Here is a 22,500-nt window from a genome sequence, read left to right as displayed (position 1 = left end):
TGAGTTCTCACTCAGTGAAAGGTATAAGGGTTATTCATGTCTTTTAAGTCTGAAATAGTAATATAAAATTGGCATACAGGAGCGTATAGCTGAATTAACATTTTGCATTCTATTTTAGAGGATATGATTTGGCTAAACATATTCAGAAAATTTTATGCAGGTCTGAACTTTAAAACACAGATCTTATCAGCTCTAGAAACCTTTAAGTGTGATAGATATAAATAATTTTGGAACCTGTGAGGAAAGAAAATGATTATTTTAGAAATAGAGTTTTTGTTCTATAATATGATGCTTTAATAGCATGTTTTTTAAAAAGCAGAAACCCTGAGAATATGTTAAATAATAGATCTTCTTTTGGGGCTGGGTCTTTGTGATGTTCCCTATGCTTTACTTTAAGACTCTTTTGTTGTTTCCTTTTTTTTTTTTCTCTCTCTCTCTCTCTCAAAAATAATGGCATTCTTTCCTTTCTCTATACCTTCTTTGTGTATTGGGAATATTTCTTAATATTCCCAAAATATTAAGATGCAACTAGACTACCTAATTGGCCAAACCTAAGAACACCTGTGGAATGTCCAGCTTGCCTCAAAGTTGTGCCCTGTGTACAGTCTGCTGGAAGTGCAGACTCCAGAGAATCCAACAGTTATTCCCCCACCAGACCAGATTGGAGAGAGTGCAGATTTTGCCCAGAGGGTGTCAGTGCACAGCCTACCAAGTGGCCAGTTGTATGGCTCACTTTTATGGGCTCTCCCTGGTGGTGCAGTGGGTTAAAACACAACGTTATGAAGCTCTCTGAAGCCACTGAGGAACGAGTTTGATCCCTAGCCAGGAAGCTGGCCCATATGGCAAGGCAGGCCTCTCCTGACCACCCATTGCTACCCTCAGCAGTGTATTTTGTTAATCTGCCTGTTCTGCTCCCCACTTTGTCTCTGGTGAATCCTCTCACCCACCACACCTCTGCCTTGTACTCCAGTTATGTGAGCATAAATAAATAAATCTTTAAAAAAAAAATCAAACTAGAGGCCCTCCCTGGTGGTGCAGCGCGTTAAAGCACTGCGCTAAGAATAAGAAGCTAAAGCCACTTACGCATGAGTTCAATTCCCACCTGCCCCGGAGGTGACCACATGGCGTGGCAGACCTCTCCTGACCCACCTGCTGCTCCCCTTAGCAGTGTACTTCGTCGATCTGCCTGTTCTGCTCCCCACTCTGTCTCTGGTGAAGCCTTTCGCCGCCCTTGAGCCTCTGGCGTGTACCTCAGTTCTGTATGCACAAATAAATAAATCTTTAAAAACAAAAATTAAGACAAAAAAAATCGAACTAGAGGTATCGATTCTTTCATGGGAATTTTCAACTGAAAGAAGGCCCAATGAAATGATTGTCAGTACAAGGTGTAAGAAATAGTTAAATAAAGGAAAGGCAGGACCCTCATGAGTCATGTGCAAACTGATGTAATTAGGAAGCAAAAGCTAAGAGCAAGCAGACACTGTGAGGTGGATATATTTCATTTTTAATTAGTGGTTGAACAAAGTAGTGGGTAGAGAGTTAAGGAATGAGCTGTGAGGATGGAAAAGCCCTAGATTTACAATCCAGTTCATTGCTGATCTCTGAGTGTTTGACTTTTTCTGAGTTCCCTTGTATGTATATCCTGTTACCTGAACTCACTGCAGTTACATCTCCTTGCAATCCAGTTTTCTTGCAAACAAAATGCATGCTCAGTGAGCAGAGGAAACTTTTTTTTTTTTTATCTTTAACTCTACTATATCTAGTTCCTTTCTCTGGGCTTAGCACAGAGTTAGACTTGGGTTAATATTTATGAAATGAATGACAAATGTATTTATACAAATGAACAGTCAGAATTATTGCACTCCTTTATTATTGGCAAGAACATATAACCTCTATAGCTTCCCATCATCTCTGGACATTAAAATTGTCCTCCAGGCTTTTCGGAATTTTCGTGTGTCTCCTACTAAAGCCTTGAACAAGCTCTCTGAATGGGTGAAATTTTCAACCTGTCTGTGGCTGTTTATTGCCTCTTGCTGGGAAGTGCCCCCTCCCGCCACCCGTGTCCCACTAGGACCCTGCTGCCTTGTTTTCTTTCATATCTCACGGGTCTTTCCCAAGTGGAAAGAGGATTAATGCTTTTGCCTCTCACTGTCCCCACAGATTGATATATAGTTTTGTGCTCCTGTTCATTTAACATAAAATAAATAATTCCTATAGAGTAATTAAATTTTTTGACAAATGTTAATTATTGACTAAATAATAAACCATCCTGTGAATATATACCACTTATCTTCTAGACCTTTGCCTCTTTGTTGGACATTTTGATTGTTGTCTTCTGCTTTGTTGTCTTTTACTGTTTTTACAGAAGGCAAGGACTCTCTTTCTATGGAAACTTTGTCCACATTTTAAATTTTCTTCTTAGGGTGACATGCTAGCAATATAAGTGTTCTTCTATCACAGAGCAAAATTACTTCTAAAATTCCTCAAGTGTACTGTCAAATTGCTCTCTTGAAGTGTTGTTAGGGGAAGGTTTGAACTTCATAGCACCAACAATAAAAGGATCTCACTACACCACAACTAGATTGTTATTTATTGGCTATAAGTCCTTTAGTACTATTAAACTGGCAAATGTGTTAGATTATTTAATTTACATTATTTTTATTTCCAGTGAGGTTAGACTTAATATTGTGTTTGTCATTTATATTTCCATTTTTATTTGTGATTGAATGCAAACAGCATTTATCTATTTTCTATTGAAAGTTTATAGTTTTTTTTAAATTGAATTATAAGAGAATCTTTAAAATGTTGACATATATGTCTGATGTTTTCACATTTCTTGTGAAAATGTTTGTTTTTCAATGGCTTTAAATACTTATACGGTTAAATCTCTCAATTTTATGTGGTTTTCCCTTTATTTTAGGTTAAATTTCTTTTCCATCATGATGCTGTTACTATTAACCTGCTTTCTTTGTTTCATTATATTTCATCAGTTAAAAACAAAAAAGCCCTTAAAAGTAGATTTATAACAGTTAAACACTATCATAGGACATGTGACTCTTCATTAGATAATTGAAATCCACAGGCCTTGATCTGGTCATAAATACTGACCTTGGATATCCAACTGGGATTAGATAATAACTGACCCCAGATTCTGGCTTGTTGCCTTGTTACTGAAATGCTTTGGGATGCTGAATTTATATATTGTTTCACTCAGAATCCCACAAAAATACCTAGATGTAGTGGTCTCTTTTCTCCCTGGAAACATACCTGTTTTTAATTTTCCATAGTCAAGGTCATTGACATTTGACTTATTTCAGTATAACACTCCATAAACAATTTATAACCATCTATCATTAGTGGGCCCAGTTTCTTTGAATTCCAAACATTCTTTGGAGGAAATACAGTGCCTTAGTAATTCAAAAATTTCAAAGTGACTTTAAATGGTGATGCTCTTATTTTGCCTCTTCTCTCTCTAATAAACAAGCACAACACAATAGAACCAAGAGTGGTGTTCATAGAGAGAAAATGATGAATTGATCCCATTTCTATTTTTAAAAAGTACATATTTATAGATTATGGCACACAGACTGTTATGAGTAACAAATTACTCATAATGTGATAGGACACCACAGCTGGAGCAAACAAGATAGCAAAGTCACTGAAAAGGTGCAAACACAAATTAGCGGTCAGAGCTGGAAATGACATTTTGTCAGAGGTGATAAAAGTCATTGAGAAGTTCAGAGAAAGTACGTCCAGGGCTAAGATTGAGGATCAGTCTTCAAATTGAGTAACAAAAGTGAATGTTCAAAAAGCACAATTAGGCCTGCCTTCTTTGGCATCAAAATCACTGGTTGCTAAGTTACTTCCTTTGTTCCGCTCTCTTGTAGAAAACACATTACATTGCAGTGCTAATTTTGTGAACTGCCTGGTTGGAGAGCAACATTATCTGAAGCCATGCATCTCTGTGAGCTGTGAGCCTCAATATTTGAGAGGGATAAGCACAATATTGGGTGCCGTTTGGCAAACTGGCACTGAGCTGGGTGCTTTATGTACATTCTTCCTAGTTCTCACAGCCACCTCAGGTAGATATCATATCCTCACTTTGTACAGAAAGGCTCAGAGAAGTTAAGAAACAAGAAAAGTTCACAGAGAAGTTAAGAAACAAGAAAAGTTCACACAGGTAGAATTTGGAAAAAACAAACTTCAGTTTACAACTTTGCTCACATACAGAAGGCTTTTTAATAGCATCAAACTGAGAAGATTGAGTGTAGGGTAAACTTAGTGAGTGTGGTAAAAATTGATTTCTACTTTAGGACCACAGGGAAGCCTCTGAGGGCCCAGTCTGATGGTGCTCAGGATTAGAGAGATGAATGTGCTCTATAAATGATTTTAAAAAGTGACTTATCAGTGGCGACTGTCTATATCAATCTATACCAAGCCATTTCATATTTTAACTTCCTGCTAGCATGTTCACCAAATGGCTAACACTTTTCAGTTTAAAGGTCTTTACTAAAAGTCAACTCTGCCTTAATCTTTGTCATTAGAATTTCACTTTCACCTGTTGCTCACAGTCTGGTCCTGAATTCTCTTTAACTCCACTAATTATATTGAGCTTTTCCAAAATTTTTCCCTTAAGACTTATTAGCCCAGGTCTGGAATTCAAACCTCTTTGTTTCAAATCTCCCCCTCCACCACCACCACCAAGCGGTGTATTATTTGTGAAGAGAAGCCTGAGATAACCCTTAAAAGTCAAAAAAGGAAACTTTTCTCCAATATATGTCACATAATATACAAGATAACTAGGCATCTAGTCTTCTGCATCCAAGCTGAGACTTGATGTAGTTTTGATCAATGTCCCATTAATTCAGGAACAAGGCCATTCACTCCCTTCTCTATTTAGGGCAGACAAGGAAACCCATAGCAAGATGAGAGGTAGTGAATCTTAATAATTTATAGATGTGTCCTTATCAGTATAGATGACAGAGAGTTTTTCAAAGGCATACACATATATAAGCTAATACCTCCCACAGTACTTTAAAGATTTATTTATTTATGCATACAAGAACTGGGGTATAGGCCAGAGGTGCAGGGAGGTGGGAAGTACAAAAGGATTCACCAGAGACAGAGTGGGAAACAGAACAGCAGATATGAGTGGAATACACTGCTGAGGGGAAGCAGCAAGTGGCAGATCAGGAGAGGTCTGCCATGCCATGTGGGTCACTTCCCTAGCGGGGGCTCATACTCATGTTGCAGTGGCTGTGAATAGCTTCATAGTGTTGTGCTTTCACCTTTTGCACCACCAAGGAGGGCCCCCTTACAGTACTTTTAGACTTTTATTTTACTGTTAGCTCAAAAAGAGTGAAGAAGTACTAATCACTTTTTCTGTAACAACTCTAGTCCTTTTCCATGACTCTGCTTCATTGATGTTTTCTTACACTTAGGAAAGTTACATAGAATCAAGCATACAAGATCCTCTTGGATCTAATAGTGTAGAGAAGAAAAGGACTCTGAACAGTGAATAGGTGAGTTCTCTGAGTTCTGTCTGTGTGACAGACAGACAGTGAGGGCAGGCTCTTCATGGGATCTTCTGAGTACACAGAGAGCACCCTTGAATGGAGATTTGCAGTGAAGGGTCTTTTTGATGTTACTTCTAAGAGAAGGGAGCCACCATATTCCTCAGACTGTCTATCTTCAGATGCTACACAGATGGGATGATAAATAGCATCATCCTCCTCATCATCATCAAGTTAAGCATTTATTGTCTCTGGTATAGGCCTTGGGCAAGGGTGAGGCAAATGAGATATTTAACATCTGGTACAGAACTTAAGAAAAACCAAAAATTTAGTAAGATGATATTTCAAAACTTAAAAATTAAATAATTTGTGAAGTAACTCATAATGAGCACATTTTTAAAATCTTAAATTTTAAAGACTGGGTTGCACTGGTATTGGTCTCAGGGACTATGGGATTGCACAAGTGTCTTTTCTCTTTAAATGACAGTCTGATTTGAGCTGATTGAAAGGAACAGTTTTGCTTGTTTGTTTGTTTGTTTTGTTTTGTTTTTTAAAAAAGTGCCTTATCTTAAAACAACTAGCAACAGCAAATGTTGGCGAGGATGTGGAGAAAAAGGAACTCTCCTGCACTGCTGGTGGGAATGCAAACTAGTACAACCACAATGGAAAACTGGAGGTTTCTCAAACTGCTAAAAATGGAGCTTTCATATGACTTGGCAATCCCACTCCTAGGTTTCTACTCAAAAGACACAAAAACATCGCTTCAAAAGACACCTGCACCCCCATATTTACTGCTGCATTATTTACATAGGAAAGACATGGAATCAACCCAAATGCCCAAAAGTAGGTGGCTGGATTAAAAAGATGTGCACATATACACAGTGGAATATTATTCAACAATCAAAAAAGATAAACTCATGCCTTTTGCAGCAACGTGGATGGAGCTAGAAGGGATCATACTTAGCGAAATGAGCCAGAAAGAAAAAGAAAAATGCAGGATGGTTTTACTTATAACAGGAGCATAAAGGACTGGGGGCCGGCAGGAAGGATATATAATAATAATGAACTACTATATACCAGAGACATTTTATGGGGAGTGGAATGGGGAATGGGATCAAAAATTGTTGGAGGCAGTTCATGGGACGATGGTGATGACACAGGGGTGAATTGGTGATGGGAAGTCCACGGGGATTACAACTGAGATGGAAAAAGGCACAAAATGATGTAAAAGTAAACTATAATAATAATAATAAAGTGCTTATTGTATTTCACTCTTCTGATTGTGAGCAAGAGCATGACCTATGTTCCCAATGAGGAAATAGAGTAGGAAGGTGGCAGTTAACTTTCATTCTATAATAAGTACAACTGACGTGGGAACCAGCAGAGAAATTATATAACTACTACCTGAAAGGCACCTTGAGGAATGAGCTCAGGCTGCCATTCCATATTCAATGAAACAAACTTCTAGGTACTTGAGAACAAAATATGATGGTAGAGCTGCACTGTGGCACTTTAATTGGCTGACATGGCAGAGCCACAGCTCCCTTCTATATGTTTACATCTTCCTCTATGTTACCAGCTGGTGGCTCCTTTTCTGCCCTTTATCCACATTCCATAGGCGAATCCAGATGGACTAAGCTCCTGTTATCCAGTCCTATGGCGTCAGGGGCCCAACCCAGGTCAAAGCAGTTTGGTTAGGGAAGGAACTTAGGTACTTGCCTTGGAATTGGGTTAGAGACAGCACCTCTGTGTAACACTCCAGCTTTGTGGAATAGCTACTGGAAATGCCAAGGAAGCAGAACAAATAGCAAATGCTAATGGAGTTCAGAGAAAAGAGAGGTCAGCAAGGGCCAGGATGTGCTAATTACATGCTATGTGAACCTGCAATTATAAGCTCATAGATATGCAAATAAATGCTGATGGCTCAGCAGTGAAGACTACAAAGCCATTTACACATGGCCCCTCATAAATGGACAGTAAGATAAAAGATTTGTTTATAAATTCAATAAAGAGATTACACTAATATCTCTTAACTACTTTCACCCTTTCTGGGGGAATCAACAGAATGGAGACAGTCAGTAGATATCTCCGAAATGGATTTCCATATTCATTACCTTATGACCTCAGAACTCTAGAGAGTTATAATGGGATAAACAGGCCCCTTCAATTTTGACTGACTGGCTCACACTGCCAAAAGTCACTTCCCCTGGGCACTTCTTTATGGAATTAATGTGAAGTGATAGTGGCATCTGTTCCTGCACCCAGATCTAATGACAGCACATCAGTTGGCATCTTGACTGTCTGAAGGAGAGATCACAGATAATGTAACAGTGAGATACATAGAATGCTGACTTTGGTGCTGGGCCTTATGGAACGCAAGGCCAGGAAGTCCTAGAAGAACCTGGTGCCCACAAGAGCAGCTTTCTCAGGAACCCTGGCTATGGCAGGCTCCATTCGGAAGTCCAACCTTCTGAGAGTGGGAAAACCTTGCACACTACGTGTGCATAAAGCCTTAAAGTTATCAGTTCCTAACTGATAGTGTGGGACTTCTGTCCTTCTGTATAGCCTGTGACAATTAGTGATTCCCTGAAAGTATTAAACCTGGTATTAAATAAGACAAATCTAACCGAGTTGATTTAGAGACTTAAGTGACTTGAGTAAATAAATCGGGGAAATCAGTTAACAGTCCATCTAACAAGAAGAAAGACACTGCAAGAAGTTATACAAAATGGTGAAGTGTTTTTATTTTCAGAAAGGAGGAAGATTAGGACAAGAAAGATAAGAAATATTATTTCAGGTAAAGCTACCTTATTTTAGGAGAAGCCAGGGAGATCTTTTCATACAGATTACCTCTCTGGTGCAGACTCAGAACCCCCTTGTTAGAGTGATTTTAAACTTCCACTTGAGGAAAAAGCTGAAGCTGCAATTAGTTATTAACTTCAGGTGAAGCTTGGATTAAAGGACTCTATTTTGGTGAGTGTGTGTGAATGTTTTAACATTAATTTGGAGATTCAAAATAACTATGATTTCTTTTAAAAAGGCAGGTGTTTCATTTCTCTCAATGGAGTATGATTAAAAAAAAAAAAGTAACCCTACCCGTCCCAAGAAACATTTTTTTTAATTCCTATTTATTATGTTCAAACTATTGTGTGTGCAGTACTGTGGTCTAAATAGTAAATGATACATGATAGAATCCTAGGGTCACAATGAAACTGCCAGACAGAAATTTTCACAAGTGAGCCCCATTTTATGACACCTGAAAGGAGATTCACACCGATATTTTTAATTTAGGTGTTTGTTTACAAAATAATATTGTTAATATTGCAAGAAAAGCTTACCAAGCATTCTGTTAATGTGTTGGTGTTTTTTCACATACCCATCTTCTGATGTCAAGTGTTGTTACAATCAAAACCTGAAACTGGATTTGTTATGTCAGACCTTTAGCCATTGACAATACAAAATAACATGTAAATAAATAGGGAAAGAATGGAAGACTGAAGGATAGGTAAAATAAAACTGCTGTATCAGTAGCTGTACCTACATGATAAGAGTTGGAACCATAAATAATTAAACATAGCTGAGGAATAAGTCCTCTACAAAACAATTTTGGAAGTGACTATAGACATAGAAATAAGCACTTTCTAAACTCCAGAGTCTGCATACCTGCTCCACCACCAGATCTCCTAAATATGTGCATAATATGTTCATAAAATGATTCCAAAAAGATATAGTTAAAAGTTGTAAGGATTCAACACTGAAGAATATATAGGGTCTCTTTTTATGTCATATTCTTTGAGTAAACTTTATTTACCTAATTTTTTCCTCTTAAGCTATATATTAGCCAGTTTGATCCTGATAATTTTTCTCAAATATAGTGATAATGAGAGAAAGGACTGGGAAAAATTTTATAACATTTCGATAACATCATTTTATTGGTCTGTCAAAATCAGACTAAAAAATTAATATCAGCCCTCCAATGGTAGAAACTACAATGTTACTGAAAGAACATTATGAAACTGCTTCATAGTCTTGAATTCATCAATTTCTTTACACTAACGTACCATTCTTGTGGCTTAGGTCAGCTATCATCTTACATGTGTTTTCTAATGAAGATGTAGTGAGTTCTCTAAACAGTCACAGGCTGTAAAGAATAAAATAAGAAAACAGCATTGTTTATATCTTTGTGTATATACAAAGTATTAAAAGACCTCTGGCATAAATAAATGTATACACACTTTATGGTAGAACCTTGCTACAGTTACTTCTTTGTGTTAGGTTATCATTCTTACATTTTATAAGAGTCTGTTTGTCAATATTCAATCTTGTGTCTCTAAAAATAGCACTAGTTTAAGCAAGGTAGCTTATTTTTATCCTACATGAAATAAATCCAGCAGTAAGGAGACCAGAAGCTGTATAAATTTCCTCCCTGCCATCAGTGACACAGGCTCTAGTATGTTCCTCCACTATTTATATTGCTTGCTTTCAACCCCCAGGTTACTTTGAGGCTAAAAATGGTTATTGAAGCTCTTGCCTTCATATTTGGCCCCAGGTTAGCAAAGGGAGGAAATGGGAGAGAGCAATTGCAGAAGCACCAGCTAAATCAGATACATTTTAAACAGTCATCGCAGGAGTGCCACCAAATCCTTCAGCTTAAATCACCTTATGCTGAATTTTTTTATCAGGCCACATCTGCCTCCTTGGGAGGCTGAGGAATGAAATATTGCAGGAAGGCACCAATGGAAAATTGGGTTTCTACTGATTGGAAAAAAGCAGTAAAAGGATGGTTGGGAGTCATCCCATCCTCCTGCACAGTGGCTGTTCTTGTAGAGGAGGCACAAACACCATGTCAGAGCCCCTGGTGACATCTATCTAGACTAATCTCCATGCATCTCATACATGCCTCCTCAGTTCTGACTCGATAGTTTTGTAGCCCACTAATACAAAATCCTTTCCAACTTTGACTTTTGTGAGGAAACCACATTTTAGATGCAAAAGCACTGTGCTCTCCTAAGGTGACTTTATATGATCAGTGTCATGAGTCTTTCTGCCAAGACCATGGGAAATATGCCTTCATCTTTATAAAGTTTAATATATCTGAGAAGCAAAAAAAAAAAAAAAATCCTACAAAGTCAAAACAATATCCACTCTCTTTTAAGAGATGTATTTCAATGAAACTCTCTTTCCTGTATATCAGTTTATACAGCGTGTCACTTATAGAACAGTTGCCTTTTTTAGGAGTTTGTATTTAACTCTCTGATTGCATTTCTGTTTAATTGATAGGAATGTACAAACTTACTAAAGAAATATATGGAGCTTCCTTAAAGAAAAAGAAAAAAGCAAAAAAACCTGGCCTCATTTCAGAAAAGTAAATTCTTGTAAATGGTACATATTAGCCATTGGAATAGAACAAGCCAGGCTTATTATGGTAAAGTGCCTCTCTGTAGCACTAAGAGAGGAAAAAAATAGACCCATAGATTCTTCTTGCCTTCTACTTGACCTTTTCTGTGTTAATAGATCAAGGCATCCCTTTTTTGTAGCAGTGGTAGTGGTGACCTTAGCATTAATGGAATCCACTTCTCCAGACTAAGCATGGCTACCTGGCAGTAACATTATAAGTTAATTAAAGTTTCTTTTTAAGGCTTTTCTTGCCCTCTTCCCCTTTTGGTTATCTTTTCCTCACTCAGTTCCAGAAAAGGGACTGAGCACATGGTTCACAGTGGGGGTCATGTGGGGGACTGACCCCTCCTTGAGCCAAAGTGCTAACTTTTTCCCACGTGCAGCTTGTATGTCCTAACTGTCTCCTTGCATTCCAGATCAAACTTACCTTTCCGGGGCTCCATGGCCCAGATTGCCAGAAAGTTCATTTCAATTTAAATATGTGAATCCTTCTTTTAAAGGGAAGATATTCGGAGCAACTTCAAACCAGTTAAGAGTAGGCAATAGGCCCTCCCTGGTGGCGCAGCGGGTTAAAGCACAGCATTGAGAAGCTAAAGCCACTTCCGCATGATTTCGATTCCCACCTGCCGCCTGCCCCGGAGGTGACCACATGGTGTGGCAAACCTCTCAAGACCGGCCCGCTGCTCCTGTCTGCAGTGTACTTTGTAGATCTGCCTGTTCTGCTCCCCACTCTGTCTCTGGTGAAGCCTCTGGCCACCCCTGAGCCTCTGGCCTGTACCCCAGTTCTGTATGCACAAATAAATCTTTAAAAAAAAAAAAAGAGTAGGGAATAGAGTTTTGTGATTTATTTTTAATTACCAAGGGCATTCTAGAACATGGGTAATAGGTAAAATTATCTGATTGTATTATACTTGCTTTCATATAACTATAAAACATAAATAAATGCAATAATGTAGCTATTTTAGGTGTCCCAGTAACCCTAGATTAATTTAGTAGAACTTTTACTGAAATTGCACTTCAAGTATGGAATTTGTGTTCATTTATTCCTTCATACATGTATTCAACAAATATTCATGGATTGTGTATTATGACAGCCTCAATGATAAATTGCTAACAATAAATGCGAGGCTCTAGACTCATAAAACTCTAGTATGATTACAGTGTCAATTATCAATTATGCAAAATAATCCAAGCAGAAAGATGATTCCATGTTGAGAAAAATTATTATGAAGTATAATAAGAACTATGAAAAATAAAGTGGTCAGGGAAGGTGTCTGTAAAGGCCAGATTTTAGATAAGACTGAGGAGCCACATGAGAAGACCTCAACATTTGGCCTTTCAGACTGGATTACCCACACAGGTATGGCATCTACTGGCTGATTTTGATTATATAGAGTATCTAGCATCTGGATTTTAATTATATTTTATGGAAGATGTCAGCCCAAATTCTCACGTGTAAGAGGAGATCCTTTTTCCTTAAAAGACTCTTGTTAACACAGGTTTCATGAAGCCCAAGGCATTGTTTTTCACTTTATACTCTGATCTACACAGAGCTGCACAGCTATTGGGGTGTGCTAACCATGCGTCTTTTTCTTTCCTCTTGTATCACCAGGCCTCCGGAACCAGTTTACAGCACTGTGAACAAACTGTGTGATAAGCCTGCTTCTCCCAGGCACTATTCCCCTGTTGAGTGTGACAAAAGCTTCCTTCTCTCAGCTCCCTACCCCCACTATCACCTAGGCCTGCTCCCTGACTCTGAGATGACCAGGTACTGCATGCGCTTCATCACCTCATCTTCTCCAACTGCATGTGCTTCCACAGGGTAAATGGGGAGAATCCACCTCTGCGCACTTCTCTTGTCCTGAGCATCTTCCTCATAACAGAGAGATGTTCTTCATCAGTGCAGTGGGAGAAATTAAGAATACTTCCATTTTATTTCTGATATGACCACAGAATCTTCAGACATATTTTTTCTAGAAGAATTAATTTTGAAGTTTAACTAGCACTGTTTCTTCATACAGAGGTATGAAAGACAACATTTATTGAGTACATTTTAAAATAATATTGAGTGAACATGTACTATGCTCCAGGCATAACAAAGCCAAAAAGAAAGAAAGAACTGTCACCACTTAACATTTTTAATTAAATGTGGAATTGATATCACTTTAATGACTCCTTGAAAATATTAAACAATTCACTGAGAACTATAGAATTAGGTAGTCCTATCTAGCAGCAAAAATAGTATTTTGCTGTGTTTTCTTGCTAGGTGTTTCCATATATGTTCTCTTCTCATTATATTATGTTATGTTATATTATATTATATTATATATAACTATACTATACTATACTATTACTATATATAAGAAAACAGGTTCAGTGAAGTTAAGGTAATTCACTCAACATGATATTGAGTGAATTACCTTGTGGAGACCAATTTGACCTTAGATGTTTTCAGTCTTTTGGCAATACTCTATAAATAAATTGGTCCCAGTCTAATGTAAAGGCACTATGTAATTCTGCATCAATATTCCAAAGCATACACATCATAAATAATAAAACTCTATCTTTACCTAGTAGCCAGAGTCAGAGTATGAAAAGAAGTCTGTGTATTATCAAGTAGTTCCAATCTAGTTTAAATCAAGAGATCTCAATTGCCATGTCCCTATATACATATTGGGGTGCTGAAATAGACAATCCTCATAATAGTGACAGAACTGAAAAAATAGTGTTCGAGGGTGATTCAAAGTAAAAATACCAAAAGTCTATCCTCAAAACATGTTTTTGTTTTTATATTTTCAAAGAGAAAGTTTAAAAGTCAAGTACTTTCTTCTTTGGGGAGTTAAAGAACAAATTTTTAAGTCTAAGATTTCTAGAAATAAATGAGAAATATATATGTTGGTTGTGTAATTAGCTGGGGCATTTTTACTAATTTGCAGCAGTTGAAGTCTAATAACATTTTAGAGTGCACTATAAATATTAATTAAACCTCCTGAATTTTTAACAAGTCCTTTATCTTAATTCAGTAAAGTATATACATTGAAGCTAAAATAGTAGTTACCACCTCCTTGGGAAAGGGAGCACATACACCTACAATAATGACTTTCTAGTAATCCTGTTTATATAGTTAGCTACAAAAAGACTAAAGACCACAGTCATTTTGAACTCTTCTTCTGTGCCAGGAATTTTGTGTTTTTTATGAGCTATTTCTTTTAACCCTGAAGATCACCTTTCAAAGTCACTGTTATTGTCACAAGTAAGGAAACTGATATGGAGAAGTCGCCTGTTGTGCCAAGATCACCTAGTAATAAGTGGCCAGGCTGGGATTCAAACCCAAGTGACCATTAGCACCTGCATCAATCCAGGCATGACCTTTGCTTGCTGGAAAAACTTCCCAATTCTCTTCCAATTATTTTTTCTATTCTACATTTTCATCTTTCTTCCTCTAAGTGTCAATCACTTTTTAACACTGCTTTTTGTTAATGAACATATAAACTATATTCCTTGTACCCCACTGGGGTTGTTCATGTATCCCCTGCTAAAAACTTCCCAGTGAGTAGATAGCAGTCTACCTTTTGTGTGGACTCAACCTTTAAGGGCTCTTCAGTGTGCTTCCTGAAATCTGTATTACAAATTCACAGGCTTTCTTGTTCAGTTTTCCTAAATTAAGAAGTATGATATAGTTTTGAGTATGACTTCAAATTGCATCCCCTCAGCCTTCCCCATATGCAGTAGTACCCAGCCCCCTTCCTCCATCCATTTTTTGGGGGGGAGTTCAATTTTCTTTTTATTCTAAATCTGTTCACATGCCCCTCATCACCTTCTATCATTTCTCTATATTTTATCATTCATTTCTAGAAGAAAAGCACATACACAAACACACACTTTGTGGCATCTTCAAGAGCACACTGATACTGAAATTCTTGATGTCACTCTACTGCTCCCCTTCCATATTTCCCCATGTTGGTGAAAAACAATGCATCTATCCCACTCCACAAACCAGAATTTTGAGAATTAACACTTTGTTCTCCCTTTCAGCCATCATTTAGTTCTTCAGTCTTACTGATTTTCCCTTGAAAATGTATCCCAAATCTGTTCATTCTCTTCTACTTCTGTTCCCATCACTTTACTCTGGGTCTTCATCATCTCCCACAAACAGTAGCTTTTATTAGATCTCACTATTACCTTATGGCTTATTCTCACTGCAGCCAAAGTGATCTGTTAATCATACAGATCTGATTATTTTTATTTTTGCATTAGCTATAAAATGCAAAGTCATTAACATAGCATTCACTCTGCATGAACTAGCCTATGCCTGCCTCTTAAAAGTTTCATTTTACTTTTCTTTTGCTGACTACAATATTCATATTGGCTTTCCTTTTATTCACAGTGTGAACTAAATCTCTTCATGCCTCAAGCTGTTCACATGTGCCTTTTTTTCCCCTCAAAATGATAAGTACTTCTTATACTTTGCCTGGTTAACTTCTGGTCATCTTAGATCATAACTTAAGTTGTAGTCCCTCAGAAGTTCTTTCCAAGTGAAAGGGATTCTTCTCCTTGCCTTCCCTTCACTTCCCTCCCCTTCCCTGCACTGCCTTAATTAACTTTCTCTCTCCTCCCCTCCTTTCCTCTTATTTCCTACTTTCCCTTTCTTTCCTTCCTCTCCCCTGTCCTAAACTCCCTCTCCATAAAGTTCAAAACACTTTATAATTGTACATTTATGTAATTTTCAAACTGTGAGTCTGAAACTTCATGCTGAAAGCTCAACTTATGCCATACCCCTTGCTTTTTCCACTGTGACCCTGAATAACTCATAAAATCTCAGAGGTAAATGAGAATTTAGAATCAGATAAACAAACCCTTTTGTAAACCTAGTAATGATGAGGAATCTAATTCTTTGTCTTCATGGTTCATGTCTTCTACTTAATAATAAAACATGAGATATATTTTGGGATCTTTTGCCTTTAAAAGGATATAGGTATATATCTGTCAATTGTTCAGTATTCATCAAGAATTCACAAAAGGCAAAAATAACTATGCTAGAACAACCTTTGAGGAAGGTATAAATTTAAAAAGCAAAGAAAAGAACTTGAAGAAAAATTGCTAACTTTTAACTTGCAGCCTGTGGTAAAGTATATTTTTCAAGGCATTTTAGAATTCCCCACTGACTATTCCAAAAGCAGTCACATATTAATATGTCAGTTGGTGTCTCAGTTTAAAATATCTAGCAGCGCTGTGAAACCGCATTTACGCATATACCAGCTTAATTCCTAAGCACTATTCAGATGAATGGAGACCAGTCCGCAGAAGTGAGGACACTCACTCATCTGTTCTTTGCCTTTTAATGAGAATATCCAATTTTTCATCTTTTGAACTGGTAACAAACATCTGGAGATAAATTTATTTTATACACAGTTTACTTCTATAACATCATCTAAAAGAAAACAGACTGTAAAATTTACTTAGGAAAGAAATCTAAATTACTTGGCAACATGCCAACACCGAAGGCTATAGATTAGATTTAGAGTAATTGACTTTTCAAGTTTTGCAAAAGGTAGAAATGAGCTGAATCTATAATCAAACTGAAATGTGGAACTCTATTAAAAAAAAGTTGGAATTGCTACGGGACCTCTGCTTATTTAGTAGGTTGGTTTCTTAAAAAGGAGAAAAGGTAGTTTTTGATGCTGTGATTATTTTTCTATTTTGCAAGAATAAGAGTTATTAAGTATTTTATATTCCAAGAACAAGGGGAATAATATTTTGGTCTGTTTTCTCAGCATGTGTGATGTTTTTTCATTTATCCTATTATATGGATGGCCCTCATTATTATTTTGTAGTTGATAACGAAACTTGAGCTATAAGAGATGGAGCCTAATTAAAATATGCTAGCAGATTTTGCATAGGAAATTTACCAAATGGCATTGCATAGTAATCATACATCTTTACTCAATTAAGAGTATGAATCAGTGGACTTATGCTAGATACAAGGCATTATCTTATGTGCTAGGGAATCAGGTGAGTAAGATATGACCTTCTCTTAAGCAGTTTCAAGATAGGCAGATGAAAAATTCTATACTGTCCTTGTGACTTATATCTGCTGAAGGCCCTCACTTTCTCGCGTGTAGAAATAACTAAGATAAGACCAGTATAAAACATATTATGGAAGCAACCTTGTTTCACCAATTCCTAGGCCTTTATAAGAAGCATTATTTAAGAGAACCTTAATTACCTTCTCACAGGTTCATCTGTTAATCCAGCTTCTCACTATTCTTTGCAAGGTCCTTAATAATCTATGTCAACAACTCATTCCCTTTGTAGAAATAAAGTTGGCAGCCTCAAGTCATTCTTAGTTTGGGGAAACAGAGCAAGATTTTTATTCACAAGACCTCAGCCATATGCCATAATTATAGTGGTGTCTCAAGTTTTTTGTTTTTGCAAAATAATGTTTTTTTTAAAATATGTTAATACCATCATCGTCTCAGAAACTTTACATCCAAAATCAAGTAGAGCTTCTAGACATACTAGTGCTATATTAGAAGTACATGAGAGACTCTTAAAATAAGCAAAGGAGGAATCATCGAACTCTGCCTCTAAGTTTTCAGAAACACACTGAGCTCCTCAGTTAGATGAAGAAGAATAGTACAGAGTTAATCTTCATGAAGCACTAGAAGATTTATTTACTCTATTTACTCTAGACTCTCAGGAGTTCTGTGTGGCTAAGCATTATTGGCTGAGTGTGAAAGTTGAAAATGCAGGCAACTGCAGATCAGAGACGGTTCTACTTAGCAAGCTTAGAATTGTGGACTTTTCTATAAACAACAAGGGGCTATTAAAGAGTAGTAAAATTCAGCAAACACAAATGGTTCATATTTATACAAGTATTTTTTTAAAGATTTATTTCTTTATGCATTCTGAACTTGGGTACAAGCTTGAGGTACAGGGGTAATGAGAGGATTCACCAGAGAAAGAGTGGGAACAGAACATGCAGATCGACAAAGTACACTGCTGAGGGGAGCAGCAGGCGAGACAGGAGAGATCTGCTGTGCCATGTGGGTCACCTCTTGGACTGGGGATCAAACTCACACTGAAGCAGCTGCAGCTAGTTTGCAGTGCTGCATCCTAACCTGTTGCACCACTAAGGAGGTCCTCAAATTTGTGTTTTTAAAAAGCTGAATGGAACGAGCTTAAAGTTAGGAAGATTCGTTTTCAAACCAACTACCACTGAAACCCTGTTAACCAAAGTTGAATAAATAGTAATACAGATGGAATCAGAATTAGTTAACAAATAGAATGAATATTACTTAATGACTGATTCAAGGGGAAGCATTTTATGACATGGGGTACTCACTGGACATTACCTCCTTTTAGAACATTCATACCCATAGAATACATAAATATTTAAACATAAAACTGTAAAGGGAAACTCAAGTAAAAAAATAAAAACTAGTGAGGCAAAGCACATTAGAAGGTCTCTTTGAGATAGTTGTCTTATAGGAATTAGGGGTTTTCTCCAGACTATTTAGGTGTAAGGTCTTCCTTGGCTATACGTTTCCAGGAAGGGCCCTACTTATTCTATTAGAAAGCCTTCAGCTCATGTCTATTCATTTTTATTGATATCACAAATCAGGTGGAACATATTTAACAGCAGAGGCATATCCTCCGAGACCGTAAGCAAGTGGCTGATGTGAATTTCTTCTGCCATTCTTAGCAGCAATTCTTTTTGTCACTATAAGCAAAAACATTTATTTTCCCTTTTATTATTACATTTATAGGGTAGTTGTGTGAGGTCACACTTCTCTGTTTTTTGTTTTTTGTTTTTTTAATCTTTATAGAAATGTAAACAAAATGACAACTACCCTATGGAGCATGTATTAGTAGCCAGACACATTTTGTACCTACCTTATTGTTACTAAAAATCTTAACTTCTCAAAGTTTGGTTTGGTCTAGCAAATGGAAGGGCCAGGATGTTAGCCAGGGCATTCCAACACCCCATCCCTACTCCTACCAGGCAGTAACCCCTGTGCACCCAGAGCTACTCACACAGGCCCTGCATCTCACCTCCACTCTGCCATGACATGTTGGGCCCTGAAAGGCAGTTTCAGCCTTTTTTGGATGATTAAATCCAGAAAATGACACCATCAAAAAGAGAAAGATGTTTAACAAGTCATTGACTTTCTTATGTCCTTAAAAGACTGATATAATCTTAAAGAATTCTTAATTTAATTTTTAATTAAAACCAGGAAAAAAAAACCTTCTGGGCATCATAATACACAGCCCCTTCCGAGTTTACATGGCAGCAGCTTCTTCAAAGGATTCCACTGACCTTTTGAAGGAGGTGATCACTACACCTGATTTGAATTAAGGAAAATAAGGAAAAGTTAGTTTATTCCTACAAAGTCACAAGGCTGCTCTTGCTGTATTGCTCTTGCTGTATTCGATTTTGTCTCTTTTCTCTATAATGTAGAATATGCAAGGATTCACACTGAACATATACCTCTTGCTTTGAAGTTAATTCATATTTATTTAGACACTTAAAATGTCATTTTATCTTTATATATACATATATATAAAATGAAAAAAATGTTTCCATATACAAATGTTCTTTCATTTAATATTCAAGAGTTTATTTAAAAATGAGCCCTCCCTGGTGGCACAACAGGTTAAAGCACAGCATTAAGAAGCTAAAGCCACTTCAGCATGAGTTCGATCCCCAGGCCTGGAGGTGAGCCACATGGCACAACAGACCTCTCCTGACCTGCCCACTGCTCCCCTCAGCAATGTACTTCTCAGTTGACCTGTTCTTCTTCCCACTCTGCCTCTGGTAAATCCTCTCACTGTCCCTGCAGCTCTGTCCTGTACCCCAGTTGTGTATGCACAAATAAAATAAATCTTAAAAAAAAAAATTGGACATAAGAGAACCAAATAAAGCATGAGTGGGGGAGGGTAATGGTGTTACAAAATACAAAACACAACAAAGCAAAACAAAAGCAGACTATAATAAACCAGAACTATCCTACAGAGGAGAAGGAGGGACAGGGATCAGAAGGAGGGAGGGAGGAATGTGGGGGCTATAGTGATGCATGGGTGAATTGGGGGAGGTAGGAAGTAAACATGGTTTTATAATGAAGAACAATGTAAATATATAGGTAAATTAATAAGCTTGATTTAAAAAATGAAAAGCAATGCCAATTACATTGATTATTCTAAAGGAAGAAGGAAGATAAGGAACTCACCCATTGAAAAGTGTCCCTTATTCTATACAATTCAGGCATAGAAATTGTGAGTAGAAATCTTGGAAGAACTGGGAATTGAACTCAAGCCAATCTTTAGCCAACATCCCTGTTCTGTGATATTCAAATGATGATAAAATAATTTATATTTAATTGACTTTTTAAGTCATAGTGCTTATCTAAGAGGTTGTTAATATCTTCCTTTAGTTTTAGGATTATCTGTCTTATGTTTTGTGAATAATCTTTGTATTTAATAGTCATTCTCCTACTGGTTAGTAATACTCAACTGAAGAAAGCACAATTTCATAAAATTCTTTGGAGTCTAAGTAGTTGTAAGGAAACACAGTATAAAATCATTATGGGGTCATTATAAGAATCCAGAAAAAAATCAAGATAGTAATGTTATACCATTACAAACATGGATATTAATTCAAAGAACTAACATGTAATAACTGATTTTATGTGGGCAGCTTTATAAATTAACATCTTTATATGCTACATTGTATTCACCAAAAGAATTCTTATTTCTCTTTATCAACTCACAATTTGCCCCTTTTACCTTATACTGCCACCTTCCCACTTGGCTTCTAATAACTAATATTTTGTCTTTATATAGTCTGAAAGTTTGTTTTTATTTTGTTTCCTAATTACTGTTGTTTCTTTATCTACTATGTATTAATGAAATCATACAATGTCTTTCTCTGACTCATTTCACTTAGCATAATATACTTGAGTTTATCCATGTTGTTGCGAGGTTTCATTATTTATAGCTTTGTAATATTCCATTGTGCATATATAATATGTTTGTTTATTCAATTCATCAGTCCAAACTTTTGTATGTAGTAACATATTTTGTCCTTACAATAACCCAGGGAATATATGACTATTCCAGTTTAGTAGGAAAAACAAACATTATCACTTTCTTTTAAAAAATCTTAATATCTTCCAGGCTGAGCTTTATACAAATTAACTCATTAATTCCCACAGTAACCCAGGAAGATATGTGTTTTTTTACACCCATTTCACAAGTGAAGAAACTGAGGATGAGAGTAAGTGACCTGTTCAGGTCACACAGTTAGAATTTGAAACTAAGCAGGCTGCAGTAGACCTTGCTTTTAAATGTGCTCAGAATATATCTGTTGAATATTTATTTTAACCATCCTTCTCAAGTATTGAATTTCTCTTGAGAAAAACAGTCTATTTATAGTAAAATTTTGATAGATAATAAATATTACTATGTGGCTAAGAATCTAGAATCAGAAAGAACCTAGAATCTAAAATCATGTTGTTGGGGTATAAATCTTGTCCCCAACACCTCTTGATGTGTAAACTCTAAACTTGTGTAAAAATGACAACTTCTCTGAACTCTGTCTCCTTCTCTGTATGGTAACTTTAATTGTAGTTTACATTTTATGTGATTGCTATAAGGATTTAATAAGGTTATATAAAAAGTGCTAAGAACAATATCTGATACATATTCAGTGTCTCTTTAAAGTTAATTGTCATTATATTTGTGTGTGCTAAATGATATATTATGAACCCTGAAATAGATCCATCAGATTGAGATAATGATTTTTTTTTTATTAAAGTTTTATGAAAGGCCATTCACAATCACTATTTGATGGTGATTCTAGTTAGCTATAAATAAGAGATTGAATGTTGGAATTAACAGTATAGCAAGAACACTGTAAAAGTCTCCTCATATCTACATGGATATGTACATATTTTAGAAAGTAGAATTTTGATTATGGGATCAAAATTTACCTTTCAGACTAGAGAATAAATCTTCCATTTCAGCCCTTTATTTCAGTTCTGTAGAGAATAAGTTCATATGAAGTCAAAGAATCCTTTGAACAAGGTTTGTAAAGTAAGTAGGAATGCATGTTTCAGACTGAATATTAAAACCAAGATTATTCCAGAGGGAAATAAATATATTAATGGGTAAAGAGAGGAGTGTTATGGCTTGCTTGAAAAGTATGAACTTAAACTGGTTCACAGATAACCCAGTCAGAGTCTTTATCCCTTTCTTCTGGATGAAGAACAGAATATGCAGGGCCCAGATGTGACATAATAAACAGAACCCAACCTGGATTTAAGCCTAAAGCGGTCCCCTCAGTCAGGTGTTCTTATGAACAACTTAACAGAAATGAATGGTCCATTCTGAAGATGGGGATGAGAATAAGAAATGAGAATCTTCTCTATATTATTTCCATCTCTCTTAAGTTCATTTTAATATCCTTTCATTTGTATGCCTCTGGCATATATCTTAGTATATCATTCTGTCAGCCTTAGAGGTTAAAAAATATAGTCTAATATAAGTTCAGAGAGGGAAGACAGACTAGAAACAATTTAGTCCATTTTTT

General features: G+C 36.5%; 1 protein-coding gene across 8 annotated transcripts in view; it reads left to right on the top strand.

The window, feature by feature from the left end:
- DLG2 (discs, large homolog 2 (Drosophila)) overlaps positions 1 to 22,500 on the top strand; it is a 1,159,995-nt gene that overhangs the window by 721,855 nt on the left and 415,640 nt on the right. For 7 of the 8 annotated variants that reach the window (XM_012725352.1, XM_012725350.1, XM_012725354.1 and 4 more), the window contains one exon: positions 12,523 to 12,678. The exons of the other annotated variant lie outside the window; for it this stretch is intronic. In XM_012725352.1, coding sequence (XP_012580806.1) covers positions 12,523 to 12,678 — 156 coding nt within the window. The remainder of the gene's footprint in view (positions 1 to 12,522; positions 12,679 to 22,500) is intronic. 8 annotated transcript variants of the gene reach the window in all.

Source organism: Condylura cristata, unplaced genomic scaffold (assembly GCF_000260355.1).
Source record: "Condylura cristata isolate star-nosed mole 26May11 unplaced genomic scaffold, ConCri1.0 scaffold00015, whole genome shotgun sequence".
NCBI classification, from domain to species: Eukaryota; Metazoa; Chordata; class Mammalia; order Eulipotyphla; family Talpidae; genus Condylura; species Condylura cristata.
This window is presented reverse-complemented; position numbering and strand designations above follow the sequence as displayed.